The sequence below is a fragment of the Clavelina lepadiformis genome, chromosome 5 (assembly GCF_947623445.1).
Source record: "Clavelina lepadiformis chromosome 5, kaClaLepa1.1, whole genome shotgun sequence".
Lineage (NCBI taxonomy): Eukaryota > Metazoa > Chordata > Ascidiacea > Aplousobranchia > Clavelinidae > Clavelina > Clavelina lepadiformis.
Genome location: NC_135244.1, coordinates 993,342 through 1,015,326, shown reverse-complemented (window position 1 = coordinate 1,015,326; position 21,985 = coordinate 993,342). Strand labels below are relative to the sequence as shown.

Below are 21,985 nucleotides of genomic sequence, written 5' to 3'. Positions count from 1 at the left end.
TTCGACCCAGTGATTATGAAAATATTGTGGCGTTTGGAGCCACAAGATCATTACATGGCATGACATTGCATGGCTCCTTTCAAAGTTTCGAAGCTTTCGACGTATTCCTCGCGTTTAATTAATTATTGGCTTGTGCTGAACCAAACGACACAGAAAGTTTTAATATTTCGTTTGGTTGAATTTTTATCTGCGGTCGATGTTTGTCTGTAGTTAGCGCTGGCAGAGAAGAACACGCGGCCTTCATGGAAGCCAGGTCATGTGGAGTTTGATTGATGCCGACAGACACGCGATCTACCAAAATTTAACTTTAAATTCTTATTTTGGTTCAACATGTCACAGTTAAGTGTTTAATAGAGCATTCAATATTCTAACTGCGCCAGCACTCGTTTTCAGCTGATTCAAAATCCATCAACAGGATGATATTTATGACGTCACAACGAGAGACAGATTTGGCACTACACTGGTTTATTATATTTATTGCATATTCTACATAATTAATTAACCTATCAATCATTTTATTTGTCGTCAAAAACGCGGTGGGGACATGCAGTGTTAACAATGACATGCATCACGTGACAGCGCCCTCGCGATTTTACCAACACGCGCTAAAATTGAGAAATAAGCACCAGTCAACGTTGAAAGATTAAAACAACATATTGGCGTTTACTGAAGGATAAAAGGGACGGTGGCAGGTAATCACCAAACGTGGAAAAATGTCCACAACCCAATTTCAAACAACTGACAAAAAACGTTTAATTACAGATTGACTTGGAACGAACTAAGCTTTAGGTCAAATGCGTTCAACTTTCATCATTTTTCAGACACCGCATGTCGGTTCTGCTTGATCGGCCCCGATGCGCCTTCGCATGTTTTATTTAAATGTGAAAGATATTGCCGCTGTATGGCACTACGCATGCAGAGTAGGTACCGTTTCCACGGGAACTGCAATCTCCTTTAACGACGTAACAGAAATAATAAACATGCATCACCCCGAAAACCTTGATCGTGAAGCGCTCGACATTTGTTTTACGGTGGTTTCTTTTCCCATCCACTGATGTACAACACTGAAGCAATTTTCATTCATCAGTTGATTGAACACATCACCTGCTCGTCTGCTTAATTTCGCTTTTTCAACTTATGTTTTATGGATTTAATTAGTTATAGGTTTAGTGGCCGTGCTAGTTGTTACCAGCAAATATCAACGTTATCTCTCTTGAGCACGTTTTAAGCCTTCTCGGTTTTGTCACGTTTTCCTGTTCATTGGCGCAAGTTAGTAACAACTGGCTTGATTTTTCGTCCACATCGCGCCTTTGACGAAAAATAAAATGATTGATTGATGACGATTTTACTGGCTACAGTAATTAAACAACAAATTTGGCGCCACAGGAACGCGATCATTTTTGAAGAGGAGATTTTTAGCACAAAAACCGTAATTGCTGCGATTGAACGTTCCCTCTACGCAAAACGAGCCAGGGCCTTTAATCAGGACACGACCTACCACGACCAAATAGTTAAAATTTGCGAAGTCCTTCGACGCGAACCCGAATAAACGTTTGTATGTATAAGGACCGTGTTGTATCTCACATTGCTACACACCGTTGTATTTTGTTGACATGCGCACTTGATGCGTTATTTGTGAATGAACAGTGATTTGTAAATTCTTTGTGTTTTTCGCCTCAATAAAATATGCTGTACATCTGGCGCTTCTATGACGTAATAAAGTAAATTGTATTTATAATTTAAGTGGAATCATAGAGAGGAGTTGTAAAGCACAGAACACGGCGTCAACAATTACATAAGAAATCGCGATCATAAAATGCAAATTTAAAAACAATTTGAACAAATGTAGAAGTGACCACGACATTGCTGCATTGACCACTCGTAATCGCGCTCGAGTAAATGAATTTCTCAATGCATGAGTGACGTCATCAACAACGACCAAAATTAATTTCATAGTTTTAATAAAATTTTGAATTTCTTAGAATGAATATAAACAATTTATCTCTATCTGCTTGTTACGTCATAATAAGCACGATCTCGTCGCCAAATCAAAAATTTTACATAAAGCAAACAATAAATACAAGGTTGTAGAGTGACGTCACAATAGTTATCGCGAGTATAGTTTGGTGTAGGGATGAACAAGGATCTCCGATCTGGTGTTTTCCACATCATTTAGCGCTTCTTGGTGTTTGTCTCCTTCATCCCGATTCACTTCTGCGAGCGAAGCATGGTGAAAGGATCAATATCAACAACAACTTCCAACCCGGTTTCAATTTGGTTCAAAGCTGTTTGAATTATTTTTCTTTCATCCTGATTAGCATCTCGCCTTCCTCCATCATCATCAATGAAGCAATCCCACATCATCAGACGATCTCTCACAACTCTCAACAACCCGATGACGTCATCGATGTTTGATGGTTGCAGGAAGTTATAATCGATATTCATCTTTAAAATCTAGAGTTGAAATATTTGTGATGACTAGGGCGATATTTTCTGACTTATCAAAAGAAAGTCAAAATTCACAACAACATTAAAATCAATTCCAAAGTCAAAATCGTTTTTAAAGTGCACTGTTCTAGTGTCGTAGATCTTGCGTTGCGTCAGGCTTCAATGTAACCGTTTTCCATTATGCTCATTTTTTGTTGCGTATGTGCTGTTTCTGTTGCTAACTAGTTCATGGTTTTTTGCTCAGTTGTTTGTAGGTTAGGTTCAGCTCTTACTTCGTTTTGCTTCAGATAGTCTTGCATCTTTAATTTAGACAAATGTATTGAACAGTTTTTGCTGTGTCTTAAATGCAGTTTATGGTAGCCCCGGACCCGGAGCCATGCATTTTCAACGGAGCTGGAGTTCTACGTGAAATTCAAATGGAGCTGGAGCCAGTTGTTTGAAAAATAGCTCCGGCTCCGATGTATTTCATAAGATGCTATGCTACTATCCTACCACTATTGGCTGAATTCACATAATTTAACAGCAACCCTTCACAAATTTAAGAATTGTTGCCTCTTTGGCGCCACCTTTTCTAACTAACCAAGTTGCTGGGAATTCGACAGCAGAGCAGTCACATGTTCATAGCTGCACAGTTTTTGACGTAATGGAGCCGGAGCAGTGGTATCAATGAGCTCCGGAGCTGGAGCAATTTAACATTTACGCCTGCTCCAAAGCCCTGCTTGTAGCGTAGACAGTGATGAAGGATTGAATGCTTCAGTGCTGCTGGACTGTTCGTATCAAAGCTTAGATCTTCATTCAGTGATGATATGATTGACAGTTTGTGTTTTGTAAGTTGTTATATATACTTTTATATTCATTTTTTACTCCGCATTGTTAAATACTAGTGCTTCTTTGTGACGTAAGAAAACTTTAGTGACGTAATCACTAGTTGCACAGAGCAACGTTATATTCGTGATTTAAATCGAGTTTGGAGACAAAAAGATTTCAAGTTTACAATTTTAAGCGACAGTTTTACGAATATCAATTGTAGTAACTAACCAGTTACCACCATAACAATTTGATGTGTAAAAAAGTTAAACAATGATTGTGATGTAAATATGACGTCAGAATAGATGACAACCCATGATTTTTTCCATTTCACCAACATCTCAATGACATAACAATAGCAAAGGCATGAATATATATGGTGACATCAAAATTAATTCAGAGGTTGACTCAGTTATAAGTGACTCATACACATCACCGCACTTACGACTTTTTGCCAACCTTACATGGGACAAGTCAGCAATTTAATATTTTGATTGGTCGGGAACAATTAGTCGGAATGGAAACAAACAACAATAAGTAATTGATGTCAATAATATCTTACTTGTTCTGGTTTCATCTCTTTTATGATCGAAGCGATCTCGTGAAATGAATTCGCATCCAGTGAACAGGCGGCCAGACTGAGCAGATCCAATTGCTTTGTGACGTGTTTCATGACGTACAAAAACCCAGGGACCAGGTCTGAATTCATCGGCTGCGGTAAATAGAGTGTTGTTGGAAAATGCTCTGCTGCTTTGGTTGCGATGGACGAATCTTTTCCTTCTCCAACGCAGGCGTACAGGTCGAATAGTTTGTCTCTGAGTGCTTCATCACCAAAATAAACATAACAGTTATAAAGCGATTATGTGGGTAGAATTGCTACAATAATATATCAATAAAAGTGGGACGATACAGATATGTTTGGTGGTCAGCGGGAAATAAAACAAATAAAAATATAAACTACATTGCTGTGTAGTCTCGTAAATCTGCAACCACACGTGGCTAAACACACAACAATCCTAAAATATCAAGATTATAAATTATGATTGTTAAATCACAATTTCAATTCTTACGCAAGGGTTGATGATAAACTTGCATATCTATAGAAGCATAGTATAATTCTATTAAAACACGGAAGAAGTCACCAGATAACTAGATACGTAATAGGACGTAAAAAGTAACGTCAATACATCGGATTATGATATCACAAACATATTCTACATAATAATGACGTGACATATCTTTGCTGTCACATTTGTTAAAATTATATCCAAATGTGTGTTAAAGTATTGACATCAGCTGCCTATGTACACATGTGGAGACATGAAGACGGCTAGAGATGTACCGATGCCGATATATCACGTTGACTCGAATCTTTTCATCTCTGCCCTGTACACACGTGTTAAATAACGAATTATCACAACCGGTCTTATTTCTTATTTCGTCTGTCTTGCTTCGCTTTTGAAGACGTGGTAATTTAACACAGTTGTAAATCTTTATGCTGCGCAGTGTTATCGCTTTAGTCAGGTAGTTCTGTTCATGTCACAGTCTTCCATTCGCCTTTTTCCAGAAAAGTCTTTTGCGAAATGACAATGCAGCGCCTTGTTGCCAACACGAGCAGCTGAGACACTTTGTTTGGTGAAAAATTTAACCGCATTTCCGCCGAGGCATATATTAAAGCGATATTTTTGAAACATGGTCGACAAATCAACCAAGTGAGATACTTCAAAGCGTCAATGCTAAACCATAGCATTCATGTCATTCTTTTCGTATAAAGATGTTGATATCAAATGGTGTAGTTGCAATAACTTTCATCAGTATTCACAACGTAATAAAACCTTCGTTTGTTGGAGAGATCGTTGAACAATTTTAATTTTCAGTTCAAAAAACATCTTCACAAAACGCTGTGCGCGTGCGTATAAATACGGGTTTACAACCGCAAAAGTGGCAAGTTAGCTGTTTGGTTTAGAAAACATAAAATTCTTATATTACATGACATAGCGCGCAAAAAAATACCACATCCCAATAAATGTTGCTTTTGTGAAAAGTCACAAACATCGACCGATGCCGATGTTGAGAAGGGCCGATACATCGGGATCAATAACATCGGAAAAACCCCGGCATCGGTACATCTCTATCCTCGACGAATGCTTAACAAGAAGTCTGCACTTTATACAGAAATGCAAACACTGGCTACCGTCACTGTATGATTCAACAAGGTTTAAATTTGTATTTTAAACAAATCTGTTGTTTTTGGCCATGATTATTACATTAAAAAAACACTGACAATTATCACTATTCACAATATCGCCATTTTTTCAACTCGTTTAAAACTGATTTAATTTACCTAGAAAAGCCAAAAAATGTTGTTCCACAAACTTTTCTTTTTCATGTCGTTTCGGTTCCATGTACTTTTCTGAAATGATTTCCAGCTGCTGAATGAGATGTTTCTTCAAAATGTCCTTTTTCATCTGAAGATCTCCTGAAAATAAATCATAAAATCAATCAACTTAAACACACTCGTTCCAAACTATCATTGGCGGCCATACTGCTGTTATTTTTCAATAAAACTGATATAGCGATAAAACAAAGCCACAACCATGGGCACCACATGCAACATGGTATGGAAAGAAAAAGATTGCAAAACCGATTACCGGTAATATGAAAATGGTCTACTTCGAAGCTTTCAAAACAATATTGTTCGTGATTAAAAGATTCAACGCATTTCTTATGTATTGTTCAAAATCTCACGATGCCCCTGACCACTTTCATGGCAGCCCGGTTGGAAACACTGCTTTAGTTCATGGACATGGTGAGTTAAACAATAACAAAAATGGAAGGAAACTGTCCACACAAATGTGATAATAAAACACAACTTACTAAACATAACTTGCATTGACTTTATCATGTGTTTATGTTTTTGTTATTCTATGTGAAATACGGATCACTCAAAACAAAATAAAAAATATGTGTGATGAGACAGAAAAAAATACAATTAGAAGAAATAAAAAAACAGATCACAACTATAATGACACTTAACATGGTTGTAATGTAAATAAAATACAATCAGAAGCAAATGAGCAAACACCACAACAAAAATACCAAACAAAAGTAAAACATCACAGTCTTTGAAGAAACTTTCCCGGTTAAGCTGGACATATGGCAGTGTCATACAATGTTTCCTCTAATTTTTCACGAGTCTGAGCAAACACACTAACTCCCTGAGCGGTCCCTTGGACCACTGTGAGCAACATCAAACGTTTTACGTGCGCACTGTGGCCATTATTATGCGTTTATTTTATTTTCAATTCAGGTTGGATTTTTTTCTTGTGCGCAGCACAGATTTTCTGTGCGCGGAGCCCGTGTCAGCAGTGCGCATTTGCGCACGCGCGCAGCTTAGAGGGAACATTGGTGTCATACTGTGCAGTGTGCATGGCATGACAGGTAATTAGAAAAATAACAAACAAATGCACAAAGGATGTCGAAAGGAAAATAAACACAACAAATTTCAACAATAGAAGCACTTGGCCACTTTCAACAAAGTGCATGGCAAACATGGCAAAAATACAAGTGCTGCGACATAATCACTGCTTTCATTTGTTGTGTATCATGGTAAAACATAGCTAATAATTACCTAAAACAGCTTTCGACTCCAAATCAAACAAAAGGCCACAGACAAATCTTCGGATCACTCTCCAATGTTCTTGAAACAGTGATGTTTCTACAAAATCCTTAAATTCCTCCAGTGGCATTCCGTTAACAACATGGGATGCTGTGAGGTGTTCTTGGAATGTTTGATGACAGAAGAAGAACTTTGTGTTGCCTTCCAAGAGACGACTGGTTATTGGACGTCGATGACAATGGAGCTGAACCACTATGTCATGGATGGTTGTTGGGTCCACGCCTGCATTTCTCAGCTCTTTAGCAGTTAGAATAACTTTTCTTTCCTTGGTTGCATGAAATGCTAAAGTTTGTAAGCGTGTGTTCAACTCATCCAAGCTTCCTGGATATTGGAAATGGCGACTTCCCGTCAGATTTTCCATCACTGTTGCAAACAGCCTTGTAGGGGTAGATGCATCACCAATGTCTTCTGATGGATGGATGTTGCTGCAAATGATCATCTGGAGCATCAAGGGATTTCTACACATCGAAAGCATTTGACTTGAAGTTGTATTTATCTTCCTCCAGAGATATTCATCAGCAAAGGCAAGAAACAACTCGTGTGAGTTGAAAACACTAAAATCACCCAGAGCATAAATGACCTGGGGTCTTGCTGGTTCAGGGAGGTAGAGCATTGCATGTGGCCTGGATGTGATGATGAGGAGACTGTTGGGGAAGAATTGTTTTCTACACAAGTTAAAAACCAGGTCTTTGACAGGGACACAGGCATTGTAATTTATTTTGGGTGAAATTTTCTCCAAGGAATATTGCGCTTGATCCAATCCATCCAGGATCAGCACAATCTTGTCGGCGTTCTTCTGCATCCAGGAGAAGCAAGCTGTGTAAAACTCCTCACTATGTCCTGGAAACATGTTTTCAAGCAATAACTGTCTAAGAGTCAATGGTTGTTCATAATTGGCATCCATCAACCTCAGGTGGATAGAAAGTCGCTGAAGCAGGGAAAAAGCTTTTGCCAGCCTCAGGCTGAGGACGGTCTTTCCAGAACCAGCGCTGGCAACAATGCTGATGAATCTGTCTTTTTGATCCAACAGGTCTTGGAAACAAACTTCTCTTTTGATCTTGTTTTTGAACAGTTTGTTGTGGTCTTCTGGTTCGTATTTTTCATCAACAGGAACTGTATCTCTGTCATAGTATGTGATCTCGTGAATTGCTGGGTGGACGACTGGAATTTCTTCTTTAGCACTGACACCTTGAAGACGCAACTTTCCTTCTTTTTCAAGGTAACTGATGCACAACTTCATCAATTTTCTCATGGAATTCCACTCTGCAAAATATAAACAAGACTGATTAAAATTACAACACATTTTGTGATTAAACTGTGAGGCAAGTGTTGAAATAAGTTGACTTAAAATGAAATAGAAATATTACTTAATTATACTGGTGGAAGAATTTTCAAAAATATTCAGCAATGATATAATTTATATCTCAAATTTATAGCAAACTTGCAAATAATTATGATACACTTGGAAAATATTATTACATCACAAAGGAAATTATGATGCATGAAAACATGATGGTAAAGAACAAATTGTAGGTGATAACAAGCATTAGGTTTCATTCAGGCAAAATGTAGTAGCTTCAAAGTAGATTAATTACGAAAAATATTGCCTTGTCAAACAAACCCAAAATAAGACTTGCAGTGTCATGCACATTACATTTTTTTCTTCAAAAAACCTGTCCATAAAAAGTTGGGTGCAGGTTATATACCGACACAAACTAAACAACTTTTTTCTTTTGGCACAAGATTTGCTGTCGGTGCCTCTCGTATCCTGTTGCGTTGTAGCCTACTGTTAAGTATCTTTGCAAACAGAGGCAGATGCTTCTGGTGCTACCGAAGCAATATTAATGATTAACATTTCCTCTTAAGGTAACCGCTTTATTGTTAGCAAGCTAAGTTGTTAACTCAGGCTCTATTGAGATAACCGACAAAACTTTGAGATAAATGCTGCAGATGCACCTTGTTTTATTTTCTTCAATTTTATCATGTGGGAGTGACCAGGTATTAGATATTAGGGAATATTTTTAGGTATTTATTGTCCCTCATGCAATAATGACTAAAAAAACGAGACATAAAAAGAATAGAGGATAATTGTACACACAAAAACGCATGATGACTATACACCACATAGAATTTTATTAGCTAAACAATGGGTGCAGGTTATACACCAGTGTGGAATATACTGCAATAAATACAGTAAGGTTGATTGGTGAATTTGGAAATAGGGGAAAACCACTGTACTTTGTATTTTCCTTACAATTTGAATACAAGTATTTTCAGTTGTTAAAGTACAGATTTTCATTCCCACAATTTTACAGATTCCAAAAGTATATTAAGTTTTTTGTACAGCCAGGATTGGTGAAGTAAATGGGGAAACACAATGACAAATCAAAAATTTTTTTTATTAACATAGATTGGTAATTCATGGAGACCGGGTGGTTATCAGTGCAAGGAAAAGATACAATGCAGCCTAACACTGACATCTAACGAAACATACAGTATCGGATTTCACATTCTACGTTCAAAGTAATCACCGTCTGATGCTTGCTATGACAGGCACACATCAATTTGATATTTACCACCTGATGGGCAAACTGCTTCTGCATTGCAAGCAGAGCAACTTGTCGCCACACACCATGACTTGGGTTGGATTATCCGGATAACGGTTAACCGGTTAACCGCAGGTTTTTTTCCTATCTGATATCCGGATATAATTCTGCCGGTTAACCGGCTAAAAGAGTGTCGTTGCTAATGCGTTTTACACTTTTTAGTAAGTTTGAACATTCTTTGTTACGTAGAGGCTGACTCCCGCTGAGCGCAATTAAACCTTTGTTCACACTTCTATTGTCTTATACTTTCAACTACGGTACTCGTAAAATGCACGAGTGAAATTTACTATCACGTCACAAAGAAAGCATAATGAATGATTCTTTTAATAGAAGACTGCATTCTCATGGCAAGGTAAAGTCTGTGAAGTGTCAGTTGAAAAGCTTTGACTACAACCTAATTTGAAGTGACTAAATTTAAGATATGGAATTTAAACGTTTCAAAAGTGATAATCCAGTTTGGGGCTTACTATTCAGCCCACTTCTGTGGAAGCAGAAAGAGCATTCAGTGCATGTGGACTCCTTGTTACAAAAATCCGGTCCCGTCTACAGGATTCCACAATTGATGCATTGTGCTTTATAAGGAGGGCGTTGCAGAAGCAGTGAACATTAAATTTGCGTGATTTTTCTCGTACTGCGCGTGTACGTAGATCTACAATAAAACTGTGTAATGATTTTACAATCCATTTTTCATGCAAACCTCGTGAAGTCGATTGTCTCACTTAGCAGTTATTATCCGGTTAACCGGTTAGATAAATCCCAAATATACGGATATATCCGTTATCCGGATAGTAAAAATTATTGATATCCGAACTAACCCTAACCATGACATCGAACATTAAATGAAAACACAGCTTACAAGTAATTTCATTTGCACGTAACAATAAGATGTTTGAAATATTTATTATTATTTCATGATCGTCAAATTTCAATTTAATGAGAAGTGATTAGTGATTACTCACCATCTTCATCAGATGAGCTTGTGCTGGGTGGTTGCGTGTAGTTGATGTTGACGATCTGAGCATCTGGAAAAAGATCACTTGACATTTATTGTTGTGTTACCAGCAAAAATATAACCCAACCAAACATATACCGATATAAGAGTATATACTTATATATATACTTTATACTACTTTTTATATAACCTACCTTTAATAACTGGTGATTGGTTCAAAACAGCATCAGTAATATTTACATTTGAGCTTGTGCTTTGCTCTGCCATGACACTTTTAAGAAGTTTAGAGAATGTGCAGAGTTTTACCAATGTTTTTTCGGTTCCACGACATATGGCCGCGGGAAAGTGGCCGCGAACAAACTCACCGGGGTCAACTGAACGTGACGTAAATTGACCGCAGACAAACTGACTGTGACATAAACTGGCCGGCGATCAAATTAACCGTCGATAAATTGGCCGGCGATCAAATTAACCGACGACAAATTGGCCGTCAAAAGGTCAAAATTCTAATTCACTATCTAGTCACTTCTGTTTATTTCAATAAACGTTTCAATGTGTATTGAAATAAAAAACAATTTTGTTAAAAACAAAGGAAATAGTTACAAACAAATATTTACTTTACATATCATATACTACCGAGTTTAAAATTTTGACCTTTTGACGGCCAATTTGTCGCCGGTTAATTTGATCGCCGGCCAATTTATCGACGGTTAATTTGATCGCCGGCCAGTTTATGTCACAGTCAGTTTGTCTGCGGTCAATTTACGTCACGTTCAGTTGACCCCGGTGAGTTTGTTCGCGGCCACTTTCCCGCGGCCATATGTCGTGCTCCCGTTTTTTCAATGCAATAATAGCACTTAAACGTTAAAATCAACCAGTTTCCAATAAAATTTTAAAGTGTAATTTTTTACAACCCTGCTGCTGAGGCAACAAGTTACAACCACATCAAACATAAACCATAACCTTCTAGTCAATAGATCTTTTGTGCCAGTTATAAATATTGAATTAGTAAGTAGTACTAATTGTCTTTTGAAATAACTAACCAATTGCTTTTAAACATAACTAACTTCAAGGAAGTACTGACTCAGCCTATACCAAATCAGACAGGGTCTACCCACAACACTTCCTTTTTCCAAACATGGTGATGTAACATGCTTGTCAGCAGAAACTAGCTATTAGTCTATTTCCTGTTGGATGAAGCAGTAATAGTTCAAGCTGCTTTATATTTTTAAGTTTTTAATGATACAAGTTTTGGTTTTGAAACAGAAGCGTCTGAAATATTTGAAACATTCAGAAAAAACTCATTTTAAAAACTTTCTAAACAAGCGACTGCTCAGTCGATATAAGTTAAATTCCATTTGTTGAGAAATAAAAGTTACAAATGAGGCGGCTGAGAGTTGATATTATGCGCAATTGTCTGTGGCCGTGGTTCCACGACATATGGCCGCGGGAAAATGACCGCGAACAAACTCACCGGGGACAACTGAACGTGACGTAAATTGACCGCGATCAAACTGACTGTGATGTAAATTGACCGCGAACAAACTAACCGGGAACAGACTTACCGGAATGAAAATTGACCGGGAGGTAAATTGACCGTGCAAGTGCTGAATTATTGTGTTTAAGTTGATGGTAGTATATGATATGTAAATATTTGTTTGTAACTATTTCCTTTGTTTTTACCCTACAAGGGGCCAAAAAACTCTACGAGTGGCAACCTTGACTGCAATACACATACTGGATAGTGACTAGATAGCGACTAGATAGTGAATTAGAATTTTGACCTTTTGACGGCCAATTTGTCGCCGGTTAATTTGATCGCCGGCCAATTTATCGACGGTTAATTTCATCGCCGGCCAGTTTACGTCACGGTTAATTTGATCGCCGGCCAATTTGTTGCCGGTCAGTTGTCCACTACCAGTTGTCGCCGGTCAGTTTGTTCACGGCCATATGTCGTGATCCCCTGTGGCCGTGTATGGTGAGCAGTAGCGCAGTATTGTTGCATGGAATCCCCTACTATACAGTGGATTCATTTGCCCACGAGGTTGGAGTGAATTTCTTTGTTTTATTCTTCATAAAACTTAATTTAACTTCACTTTTATCTGATTGTGTTTAGCCTTGTTTCAATTTCTTTAAGGGGCTGTAGGCCTATCTTAAACAATGCAAAGTAACATTTTTCAATTTGAATTTGCCACTAAACAAGCCCGGTCACCTAGCTGAGTTTTTGTATCCGCCAACATGTAGGATAAAAGGAATTAATGCAGTATTTTGAGCAAATTCTCGTATCTGGAATTCTCACACCAAATTCTTTAACTTTTTTCCTTACATTTTCCAAAAAAGCAGCCAAAAAGCCTTAATTTTGAACCAACACAAAATGTCAACTTTAGCCTGGACCTGCACTCAGCAAACGCCATAACAACAACAAACCATCACAAAATGAGGTCACATGCGCACTGGACCGGAACCATTTATACTTTTACGTCACTATCGTCCTGTTGCGGTTTCAAAACTGCTCAAAATGGTACTACAGGGCACAGGCCCTTCAAACACATTTCACTTTCACTTTCAACAGATATGATCAACACAATGATAAACGACTCCTTAACCCCACCTCGAGGCCGAAGACCAGCATGCAAATTACAAGTCCTAGGATGGCAGGGTCGCCAGAAGAGGGCTTTCTGCGCCTCAAGGACGCCCCCAACTGAACCAGTATAGGTGCAGTTGCGGTTGCGGTTGCGGGTAAGATCTTTGCGGTGCGGGTTGCGGGCAAAATAAAGTGTCCGCGCAGGGCTTTATAGAGTTGCCCACCTCTTGCGTCACAAACTCAGCTATGTACAAGTTGTTCAATTTTGTGCAGTAACATACAGCACCGTATGTCAATAAATGTTGCTAATTATAAGAATAAACTTTCCTGTTGTCTGTGGGTATTGTGTGCAGTCGTATACAGGAACAACGAAAACTCTCTTCCCGTTTAATAACTTCAAAACGACCCGATCCTGAGATGGCTTTATAAAACGGCAATCATAGTAATCTGATATAAGTTAGCAAAAAGCTGGTTTGTTATTAGAATTATGATTCTATACTGAAGCTTAATACCTACTACGTAATTCCTCGGCATTTGCGTATTTAGAGGTGGGGCCATGGCCACCCATCACGGCACCAAGTTTTTTGAGGGCCATAGACGTTTTTGCATCTCATCCTTCTTCGTTTATTGTATTTTCGAGACTTCTCGTCGACTCTGACCTAAAAGCGTTGCAATTGGGAAAACACAGCGCTCTCCACTTATTTGCGTTCCCTTGTAGAAGATGCACAAAAGCTTTGCGGCGCCGCTGGCAAGTTCCTGCCCTAGTACGCCGCAGAGCACTGTTGTGTGAACCACTGCAGTAGGCTATTTCACTCAAATATGAAAGATTTAAAGTATTTTCACCGTTTCAACTGTATTAATGACAACCTTAATTTGATTTTGCTAACTCTGGTCGTTTAATTCGTTATCTCCGAAAATTTAAGCACTTTTCTTTATTATAGGCTACTTTATAAAATATCCGGGACAACAAAACTTTGGTTACTTCGTCTTAAACTGGTTTATGGCTTAGTTTACGCAAAATGAACACACCCGCTTTCGTTTAACAGCACGAAGACGAACTGTGGACATGGGTTCGATTTTTGACAATAATAGTTGACTTAGGTTTGAAAATTTTGCATCGAAAATTTTTCTAAATTTCTCAAGTACGCTACCCATAAACAAGTTGGCCTTAAATTTAAGAATATATAGTTACCCCTAACTTCTGGAAAAATAATTTTTGACAATATGTGGGGGCTGAACATTTACAATATTTCCAAACTTGTATCGCAAAGGTAACCTCCTATTTTGACCGATGTAGCAGCCATTATGACGTCAATATGTAAAGACAGCATGCTTGTTCACATGGCCTACTTGAGTTGAATTGATTTCAATTAGGTATGATAGCAGGCTGCTCAATTCATTCTGATATTGCGATTGTCGGAGTCAAGTTTGGATCAACTACCAGGCTATATTGACTAGGTTCTACCGTAATCTAACAACAACTAGATGAAGGTTCAAAAATAAATGCCGTAGTGTCAGCAACAACACCTTAACCTTTCACACAAATTGCTGCGTGTACTATGTATGGGCAAAAGCAGATAAAACACTTAATGCGTTTTTGTGGGCAAGAAGCGGATGAAATTGTACGTTCACGTATGTAAATATGCGAATACGTTTTGCATACTTGAATGGATTGCAGATACTGTGTAAAACCACTTTATTAATACGCTATTTATAATTTGTCCCTGATACGTGGGTCATGTCCATTGTTTTTTGTTGTTACGTATTAATGCCCGCCGCCTGCATCATAATTAAGTAATGAGTTTTCCATTTTTTTTCATCTGTTTATGGCACTAATTGCTTTTAGGTTTGGTTTGCCGGTTGCCTTGCTAGTTCTCCTTTTTGTCATAACTTACATAGAAATCCACCACGAAAATTTGTCAAATTGGCGGGAGAAAACAAAAACAACTTTTTGAGAGTTTCCCGTTGGTTGACTGATCGTTGAGTTGATTTGTTGGTTGTTGAGGCTTGTTGATGCTCCGACTGGAAAGTTTGGCAGTTTTTGTTGGAAATTTTGCGTGACGGCGTTCAATAGAGCTTCTATTGTTTGTTTGTTTATGAAGTCTACAATAGGCTCTAGGCCAGTAGGCTAGCCTAGTTGTTAAACTTTTTTTCTATATTTTACTCTTTTACCAAAAAACATTACCAGATTTACCCCTAAATTTAGGCCAGATTTAGGTCAAATTTACCCGCAAGACATTCAATGATAATTGAGCAGAAAACTGCTCAAATTAACTTTCTATAAACAGCAAAAAACATGTTGTGTTTAATGTGACGGTTGCCCTTGTTTTTTTGGCAACAAGCTCTTCAATGTCTGGTGAATTAGTATAGGCTAGGCCTAGATAATGCGCAACATAGTCCTATGTCAGATTCCTCATCAATTCGGTTTCGTGCTTTAAATTTGATAAGCCTTGCCTAGTAAGTAACGCGGAGAAGCTGCACTCGCTTAAATAAGTTGAAGAAAAAGGAACAAGAATATTCTGAGCATTGATACCTAGTTGTGGATAACACCGCTGCAAAACTCTGCCCAAAACTCCTCTAGATTGCAAGTACAAAACTCATCTTTTGCAAAAGAATCGTTTGTTAATTCTATAAATTCTTCTTGAAATGCTTCAGGAATAATGAACTTTCCCATGGTATATAAGTGCAGTGTGATAGGCATCCAAGTCTTTACAGAGCTTGCTAAAGAGTTGAGTGTTGAGGGCTGAGCTTTTCACGTAATCTACAGCTAATTTTACGACAGACAATTGCTCGTGAAGTCTCTTTGGAATGGTTTTGGAAACAAGCACTGCATTATGAATCATGGAATGTGTTCCTAGAATTGCTGGATTTTTCTGCTTTACAAGGCATACCAATCCAGATTTTGCACCAAGCATGGCTGGAGCACCCACAGTGCACAACCCAACAAGGTCACTTCAACTCAATACAGATTTTATTGTGTCATTGCACAATGAAATTTATTTCATCGTTTGAGATGCTTTCTCTCCAAGCATCAACTTCACTTTGTCCAATATGTTCAATTTGCAAGGCTTAAGAAAGTTTCCCCAAATTGTATTTGCTTTTTTAGCTTTTACGACATACAGAGCAATGGCAAATGATGCATGTACAGCAGCTTTGTTTGGTGGCCAAAAAGTTCCGGTTATGTCCAGCTTTTGTCATTTTAGACAGGACAGTTTTAACTCAAAAAAGGACCGGTCTTTATTTGTCATGCTTGGATGAGCATTTGCTAAGTATTGTTTTAGTGGAGTGGGTTTCATGGTACTGTTAGAAAAAGTTTTCAGGCACAGATTACACTGAGGAATTCAGAAAGAAGAGTAATACTGCAAGCTGCAAATGAACAACTATGACATACTTTAAACTTGTACTTGTCTAGCATCCTGGGCAATCAAAGGCATCATACGTTAATTTTTCTTATGCCATACAATATTTAATCTGGCTGCTTTATCGGCAAAACTTCCTTTTGTCCCTCTCTCATCTCTTACTTATCAATTATGGTGACTTAAGTCGAAAGACTATGTGTGTGTGCGTATACGTTACGCGTGTGCCTATTTCAGCACCATTCATGCGCCTTGCAATCGAGTTAAGATGGTATAAGCTTTGGCTGTGAGAGAAACGGTTATACTTTAGCCCCCAGGTGTAAAATTACCTCAGGTTAAGAAATACAGCTCTAGGCTAACTTGCTATTCAAACACTGCAATTTGCCTTCTTTACAGAGATGCGCAGTGCCAGCTTGTATAGAAGTTTGTATAATATGCCGGGGATGACGAACCATGGGATGCGTATGCTTAATTGACTCCAGCTACTCAAATTGTGATGTTATCTGGTTATACACTTCTGCACTAGACCCAAAATTCATTTAGTCTAGCCTAGTTTCAACTTTAGACAGTTATAACTTGACAGTGACAATGGCATGAATTAGCAAGGTGAAGCCAACGACTTTTGAATCGGCTCCATTTATTTAAATAGGAATTAGGCTAATTGAGGCTGAAAATACTTCAGTTTTAATACTGGCATCATGATGTAAAACATAGATATTGGTATTTTGTCTCGCTTTTTGTCGTTTGTTGCTGTTAGTGTTGCGTTATCACTGATAACTTATTAGCATACACCGGTATATTCCTATATATATGTTCGAAAGCCTTTTACACGGTATTGTATGCTTAGAAGTAGACCAAGGAGCTACTAATCGATCACATTTTAATTGCATGCCTATAACCTGTTTTAGTATGTTGTTCTTGATGCCAGTTATGCCCCCTGTTTCCTGCCTTCTGCATTTTGAGAATTGTGATCCCTGAGAAAATCCAAAACTTTAGAAAACCGCACTCCAAGAGAAAATAATTGTGGGGGAGTATCCACAAAAACAGGCTTATTTGTTTATTATTTTTGCTTGCAGAGGTAGGGCTGTACTTAAATATTGCTACTACTGTGTTATGTGACATCACTTTTTCCTTTGTGTATCAAGAGTTTGTCATGACTCGGAAAAGAAGACAGCCGAAGGCCACTCAACATGAGCCGAGTGACATCGATACGATCAAATTGGAGGCAGAGCAGATTGTGAAAAACTTTAACATTGAAGGTAAAGTATCTCATTAAAAATTAAGGTGATTGCTGTTATGACATCTCGCTTTAATAATAATGCCGTTACAACACACTCGAACGGGTAGGTATGACACCTTTCAACGACATTTCTGGGCTACACCACGTCCAAAATTAAGGGTGTATTGGGTACAATTCTAAAATCCGCAAAGAAGGCCTCCATTGAAATAAACTAAATGCAAAACCTGTGGACACCTTTAAAATTGGCATTTGGGTGCAGTTGTTACGCTTTCTGCTATGGAATATGCTACGCTGGTATTTAGCTGCATTTTGACAAAATACTGCCACTTATATATGAATCAGAATGTGTATGTACATTTTGAAACTTTTGGGCAAACTTTGTATGTGTGCATGTTTGCAATTCTGCTTTAATATGTCCTCTCATGTGAGTTACATTTTGATAATCGCAGGGCCACTTACCATAATTGTGAATTACTTAAATTAGTTATGTTTTTCAAATACTGTTCTTCTCCCAATCAATTTGGAAAAGTTGTTTCAAACACAATAAAATGTTTGTAATTTGATGGCTCGGTTGAGTTGACTATGACTTTTTTTTCTTCAGCTGAATTTCATATCAGTAGTCTCGAAGACGCAATCGTATCAATTGTGGAGTCTTTGAAGCAAGAGATGCACAATGTTTCAAAAAGTATGCCAAAAGAGATAGCGGAGATGACCGTACAGGAATATATCGACCTTTACATGAAGCAAGCTCAGCCTCAGGACTCAGGAATGGTGAACGCTGTGACTTATGATTTTTGTCGTTGTGTAGTGGAAGCTTATCAACTTGGATTTGCTCGAAATGTTTTATAACTCCAAGCAACTTGATAGGTTCTACTCATGATAGATCTAAAAATCAAACTTAATGTTTAAGATATCGGGATATTCTTTTTTTTAAATATTATTGTTATTGGCCACATGGCATGAACAGTTAAGCAGCATTTGTTGCTTTAAAATCAAACGATAATGCTAGTTGTTATGACATAACAAAGTGTTCTCACTCCTTTTTTCATGCATGTATAATAACTGATAATAAATTTTCCAAGATTGTGTTAATTCAAATTTGAAACATCAAATAAGGATTTTTATGATCCTTTCATCTCTGAGCTCCACTACTTTCACAAACTTCCACTAGCACTGTTATTTCAACCAAACTTTTGACATATTTTCAAGAAATTATACGAAGATCGTTGAAGCATTATGATATAAAATCAGTTTTCCAAACTCTCCTGGTAAACTTATCGACTATCAAATACCCATTCAACAAAAAAGTTAAAACAAGTTTATTATTCATTTCAGAAGTGAGAAAAAAGCATGTGCACGATTGCAAAATCAGCAATAAAACTTGTCTGAAATTTGTTTAACTTTTTACAGTTGCTCGATGTACGATTGGTCAATTTTAAAATATTCTTAACATGGCAAGACTTTTCTCTTAACTCTATTGATAGGCATGTAAATGTTTCTAACTCTTGCCATCAAATTAAAACTAGGTAGCAGGCATTATTACACCACTTACTATTCTTCAAGTCAAACAAAGCTTTTGTTACGTTATCCACACCAGTCTGACTGAATATTCGCTATTTAAAAATGATTTACTCTGTGAAGCAATGTTGCCAACAAGAATTACCACATTATCTGTCACATACCTCCTACAGTCATCATTTTTCTATTTCGTATTTTTTTTTGAAACAAAAAAATGGCTAAAAGTTGCTTCATCATCCCGTTCTTGTAACTGCCCCGGTTTACTCCCAGCGGCCCCACAATCACCCAGTTTGTGGCCAGCGCCCCTTTCATGGTTGCAAACAGGGCGCTGGTGCCCGATCGTACATTCTGTGGCCAGCCCCTTTTCATGGTCGCAAACGAGACCCACTTTAGGGACCACTGGTATAAATAAAAGGATGTTTAAGGTCCTTTCATCTTTTAGTTGACAAACTTACACTGAAATTTTAACCAAACTTTCAATATTCGCAAAGTCCCTGATATTTATTTCACCTCGTATCGTATTTACTTGCCACAGGAAGTTGATGAGAGTTCAGCAACAGAATGTGCGCTCAGCGATATCTCAAACCAACAAGCGACATCAGGTGCTATGCCTCAACCCAGTGGGGCTATCATGGACGGTATGTTTTGTTTTGTTTTAGTTAAAAATTATTTGGGAATATGCAAATTTGAGTTCAAGTGTTGCAATGAGTTGCCTCGTTTACGAACTCTTATATTCTTTTGACTTTTCATGTCAGTAACAAATTAACCTCTCAGCAGGGACTTCCAATGCTTGGCTTTTAGTTTGTTACAATGTAATGTGATCTCCAAATAATTTGCTCTGTTTACAACAGCATTGTTGATTAGCACATGGCTTAGTTTGGTGAATGAGAGGCACTGAATGATATAGTGCACCTACCAATGCTGCGGCTGAAAAATTGTAATAAATGTCTAAAAAAAAATTGCCAAATTAGTAATATTCCTGGCAATGTTGTTTTACTTTATCGGGTTGATTCGCTTAGATCATGAGTGTAATGGATTTGGCTGGTTGTTGTGAATATATTAAGGTTCAAATTGAGATTTTGCCATTCATATATTTTCGACGTTTTGTGTCAGATGAAATATCAAGAAAACATAAGACCAAGAAACAAGGGAAGAAAACGACAAAGAAAAAAGTGATTCATCTTTTTAGTTCTTTCATCAACCCAATATTTATTTGATAACAGTTACTGCTTATTGTTACAATGCATGGAATTTTAACAATGTTTTATTGTTTAATTTGATAAGATAAGTTGCCAGAACTTTATTGAATGACTTCGTTTAAAATTGCAGCCCCCTTCTACGAGAACGTCTCGAAGAAAGGCGAGTTCTTCGTTAAAAACACCGGCTGTTTCAAACACACCGGCCAATTTCAAGTCATTCGAAGGCACTCCGATGCTAACTCGAAGCCGGGACTTAAGGTGACTTGATGAAAATATGTTAACTTATGTGAGACCAGACTTTCAAGCGCTTGGTATGTTTAACATCTTCATACCAAATTTGTACACGCATTCGAATCTTGTGATTGGTGTTCTCAATCCGAATCGATTGTCAGTGTGGAAGGTGGTTTGCAATAAATGCAATGTTACACGTCATATTCATACCTCATTGTAGCTTTAATGAGCGTTACTTCTACCAGATCACTTCAACTGAGCGACAAGCCGAGACGAATGAAGGTCAACGACACGATCGCCGCCTTTCAATTTCAGATGTTTTCAGAGAGGGGAAGTCCCTTACAAGTGGTTAGTTGATTTTACCGTGTTTTCACTCCTCGCATGGTATGATCGTTATGAACAATACATACGTGTTATTATTACATACATTACGCTTATGAAACTTTCGCTATTTCCAGGATCGAAACATCAGCTCGCAGATGAACAGGAAAATTCACGAATCTCTGCGACTGCTGATGGAAGAATCTGCGGAGTCGGGTTAAGAGTTCTTGTCTCAAGTTTATCTTCCTTTCACTTTTTCTTTGTCAAGATTGCAGATTGATGGCTTTTTCCACTTTTAACCACTTCCTTACTTTGCCACCGTTACAATGAATGAAACTCACCCTCAGTAGTGGTTTGTACGCTGGACGCATGTCGGAATAAATGAATAAAATTTTTCTTGAATTTTTGTGGTTCTTTAACAGGTGAACTTCACAAATCAAAAGTCGTCGATTTAACCTTTCATACATGAATAGACAAGTAGCTCATCCTGTAATTGGTTAAATTTAAACATCATTGATCCAATTGAAAATAACCAGCATAGAAGTGTTGGCATAAAGGCTCCATGAATTAGCAACGGACTATGACGTCATTAATGTAACTGCATGAGAAGCGTTAGTTTGTATAAAGAGTAAAATGTCACGTAGTTGGAAAATCTAGAGACTGGGCGACTTGTTCTACTAGTAAGCTGATGTGTCGTACATTTGAGAGCCCTTTACTAAATGATTTCAATATCTAGTTTGTAAATTTTTGGTTTGAACACTTTTTAATGATCTGTTTTTCGTCATTGACTGAGCAGCGAAAAAGAATGGTGCTACCTTGTTACAATAAACAAGAATGTAACGATAATAATCTTAAACAGCCTACGTTCTAGGACAACAATAATCACAACAAGGAAAAAGTGGCAAAGTCCAAGGATCTAAAACGTGCAAAATGTTTATCGCAGTGATGGTATAACGATTGGTCACGGCCATTAAACCTAGAAAGCGTTAACGATAGCATTTTACGCATTTCACGCGCTACAACCTCTAAGGCTGCACGTTTTAT

The 21,985-nt window shown here is 37.8% G+C and overlaps 2 protein-coding genes across 2 annotated transcripts; one reads left to right on the top strand and one right to left on the bottom strand.

Annotated features, from left to right (window-relative positions):
- Nucleotides 1-1,716: 1,716 nt before the first annotated feature.
- Nucleotides 1,717-11,870, bottom strand: LOC143459722 (protein NLRC5-like). Its single transcript, XM_076956971.1, has 7 exons — nucleotides 11,334-11,870; nucleotides 10,687-10,810; nucleotides 10,500-10,562; nucleotides 6,887-8,197; nucleotides 5,600-5,734; nucleotides 3,818-4,077; nucleotides 1,717-2,454 (listed from the first exon to the last, which is right to left on the bottom strand). Exons 2-7 carry the CDS (start codon nucleotides 10,757-10,759, stop codon nucleotides 2,209-2,211), a joined length of 2,088 nt encoding a protein of 695 aa, XP_076813086.1. The 5' UTR covers nucleotides 10,760-10,810; nucleotides 11,334-11,870; the 3' UTR covers nucleotides 1,717-2,208.
- A 5,619-nt stretch (nucleotides 11,871-17,489) lies between these two features.
- Nucleotides 17,490-21,343, top strand: LOC143460865 (uncharacterized). Its single transcript, XM_076958524.1, has 7 exons — nucleotides 17,490-17,691; nucleotides 18,274-18,443; nucleotides 19,726-19,828; nucleotides 20,304-20,362; nucleotides 20,520-20,647; nucleotides 20,866-20,968; nucleotides 21,079-21,343. The coding sequence occupies exons 1-7, from the start codon at nucleotides 17,586-17,588 to the stop codon at nucleotides 21,160-21,162; spliced, it is 753 nt and encodes a 250-aa protein (XP_076814639.1). The 5' UTR covers nucleotides 17,490-17,585; the 3' UTR covers nucleotides 21,163-21,343.
- Nucleotides 21,344-21,985: the final 642 nt, after the last annotated feature.

Bases quoted from the DNA above. Each gene is read 5' to 3' on its own strand.
- LOC143459722 (XM_076956971.1), bottom strand. From the start codon at position 10,759: ATGGCAGAGCAAAGCACAAGCTCAAATGTAAATATTACTGATGCTGTT. The intron at 5,735-6,886 runs GTAATTATTAGC...ATTTATTTTCAG, and splicing joins GGAGTCGAAAGCTGTTTTAG to GAGATCTTCAGATGAAAAAG. The intron at 4,078-5,599 runs GTAAATTAAATC...TTGGTGATGAAG, and splicing joins ACATTTTTTGGCTTTTCTAG to CACTCAGAGACAAACTATTC.
- LOC143460865 (XM_076958524.1), top strand. From the start codon at position 17,586: ATGACTCGGAAAAGAAGACAGCCGAAGGCCACTCAACATGAGCCGAGT. The intron at 17,692-18,273 runs GTAAAGTATCTC...TTTTTTCTTCAG, and splicing joins GAAAAACTTTAACATTGAAG to CTGAATTTCATATCAGTAGT. The intron at 20,363-20,519 runs GTGATTCATCTT...TTAAAATTGCAG, and splicing joins AGAAAACGACAAAGAAAAAA to CCCCCTTCTACGAGAACGTC.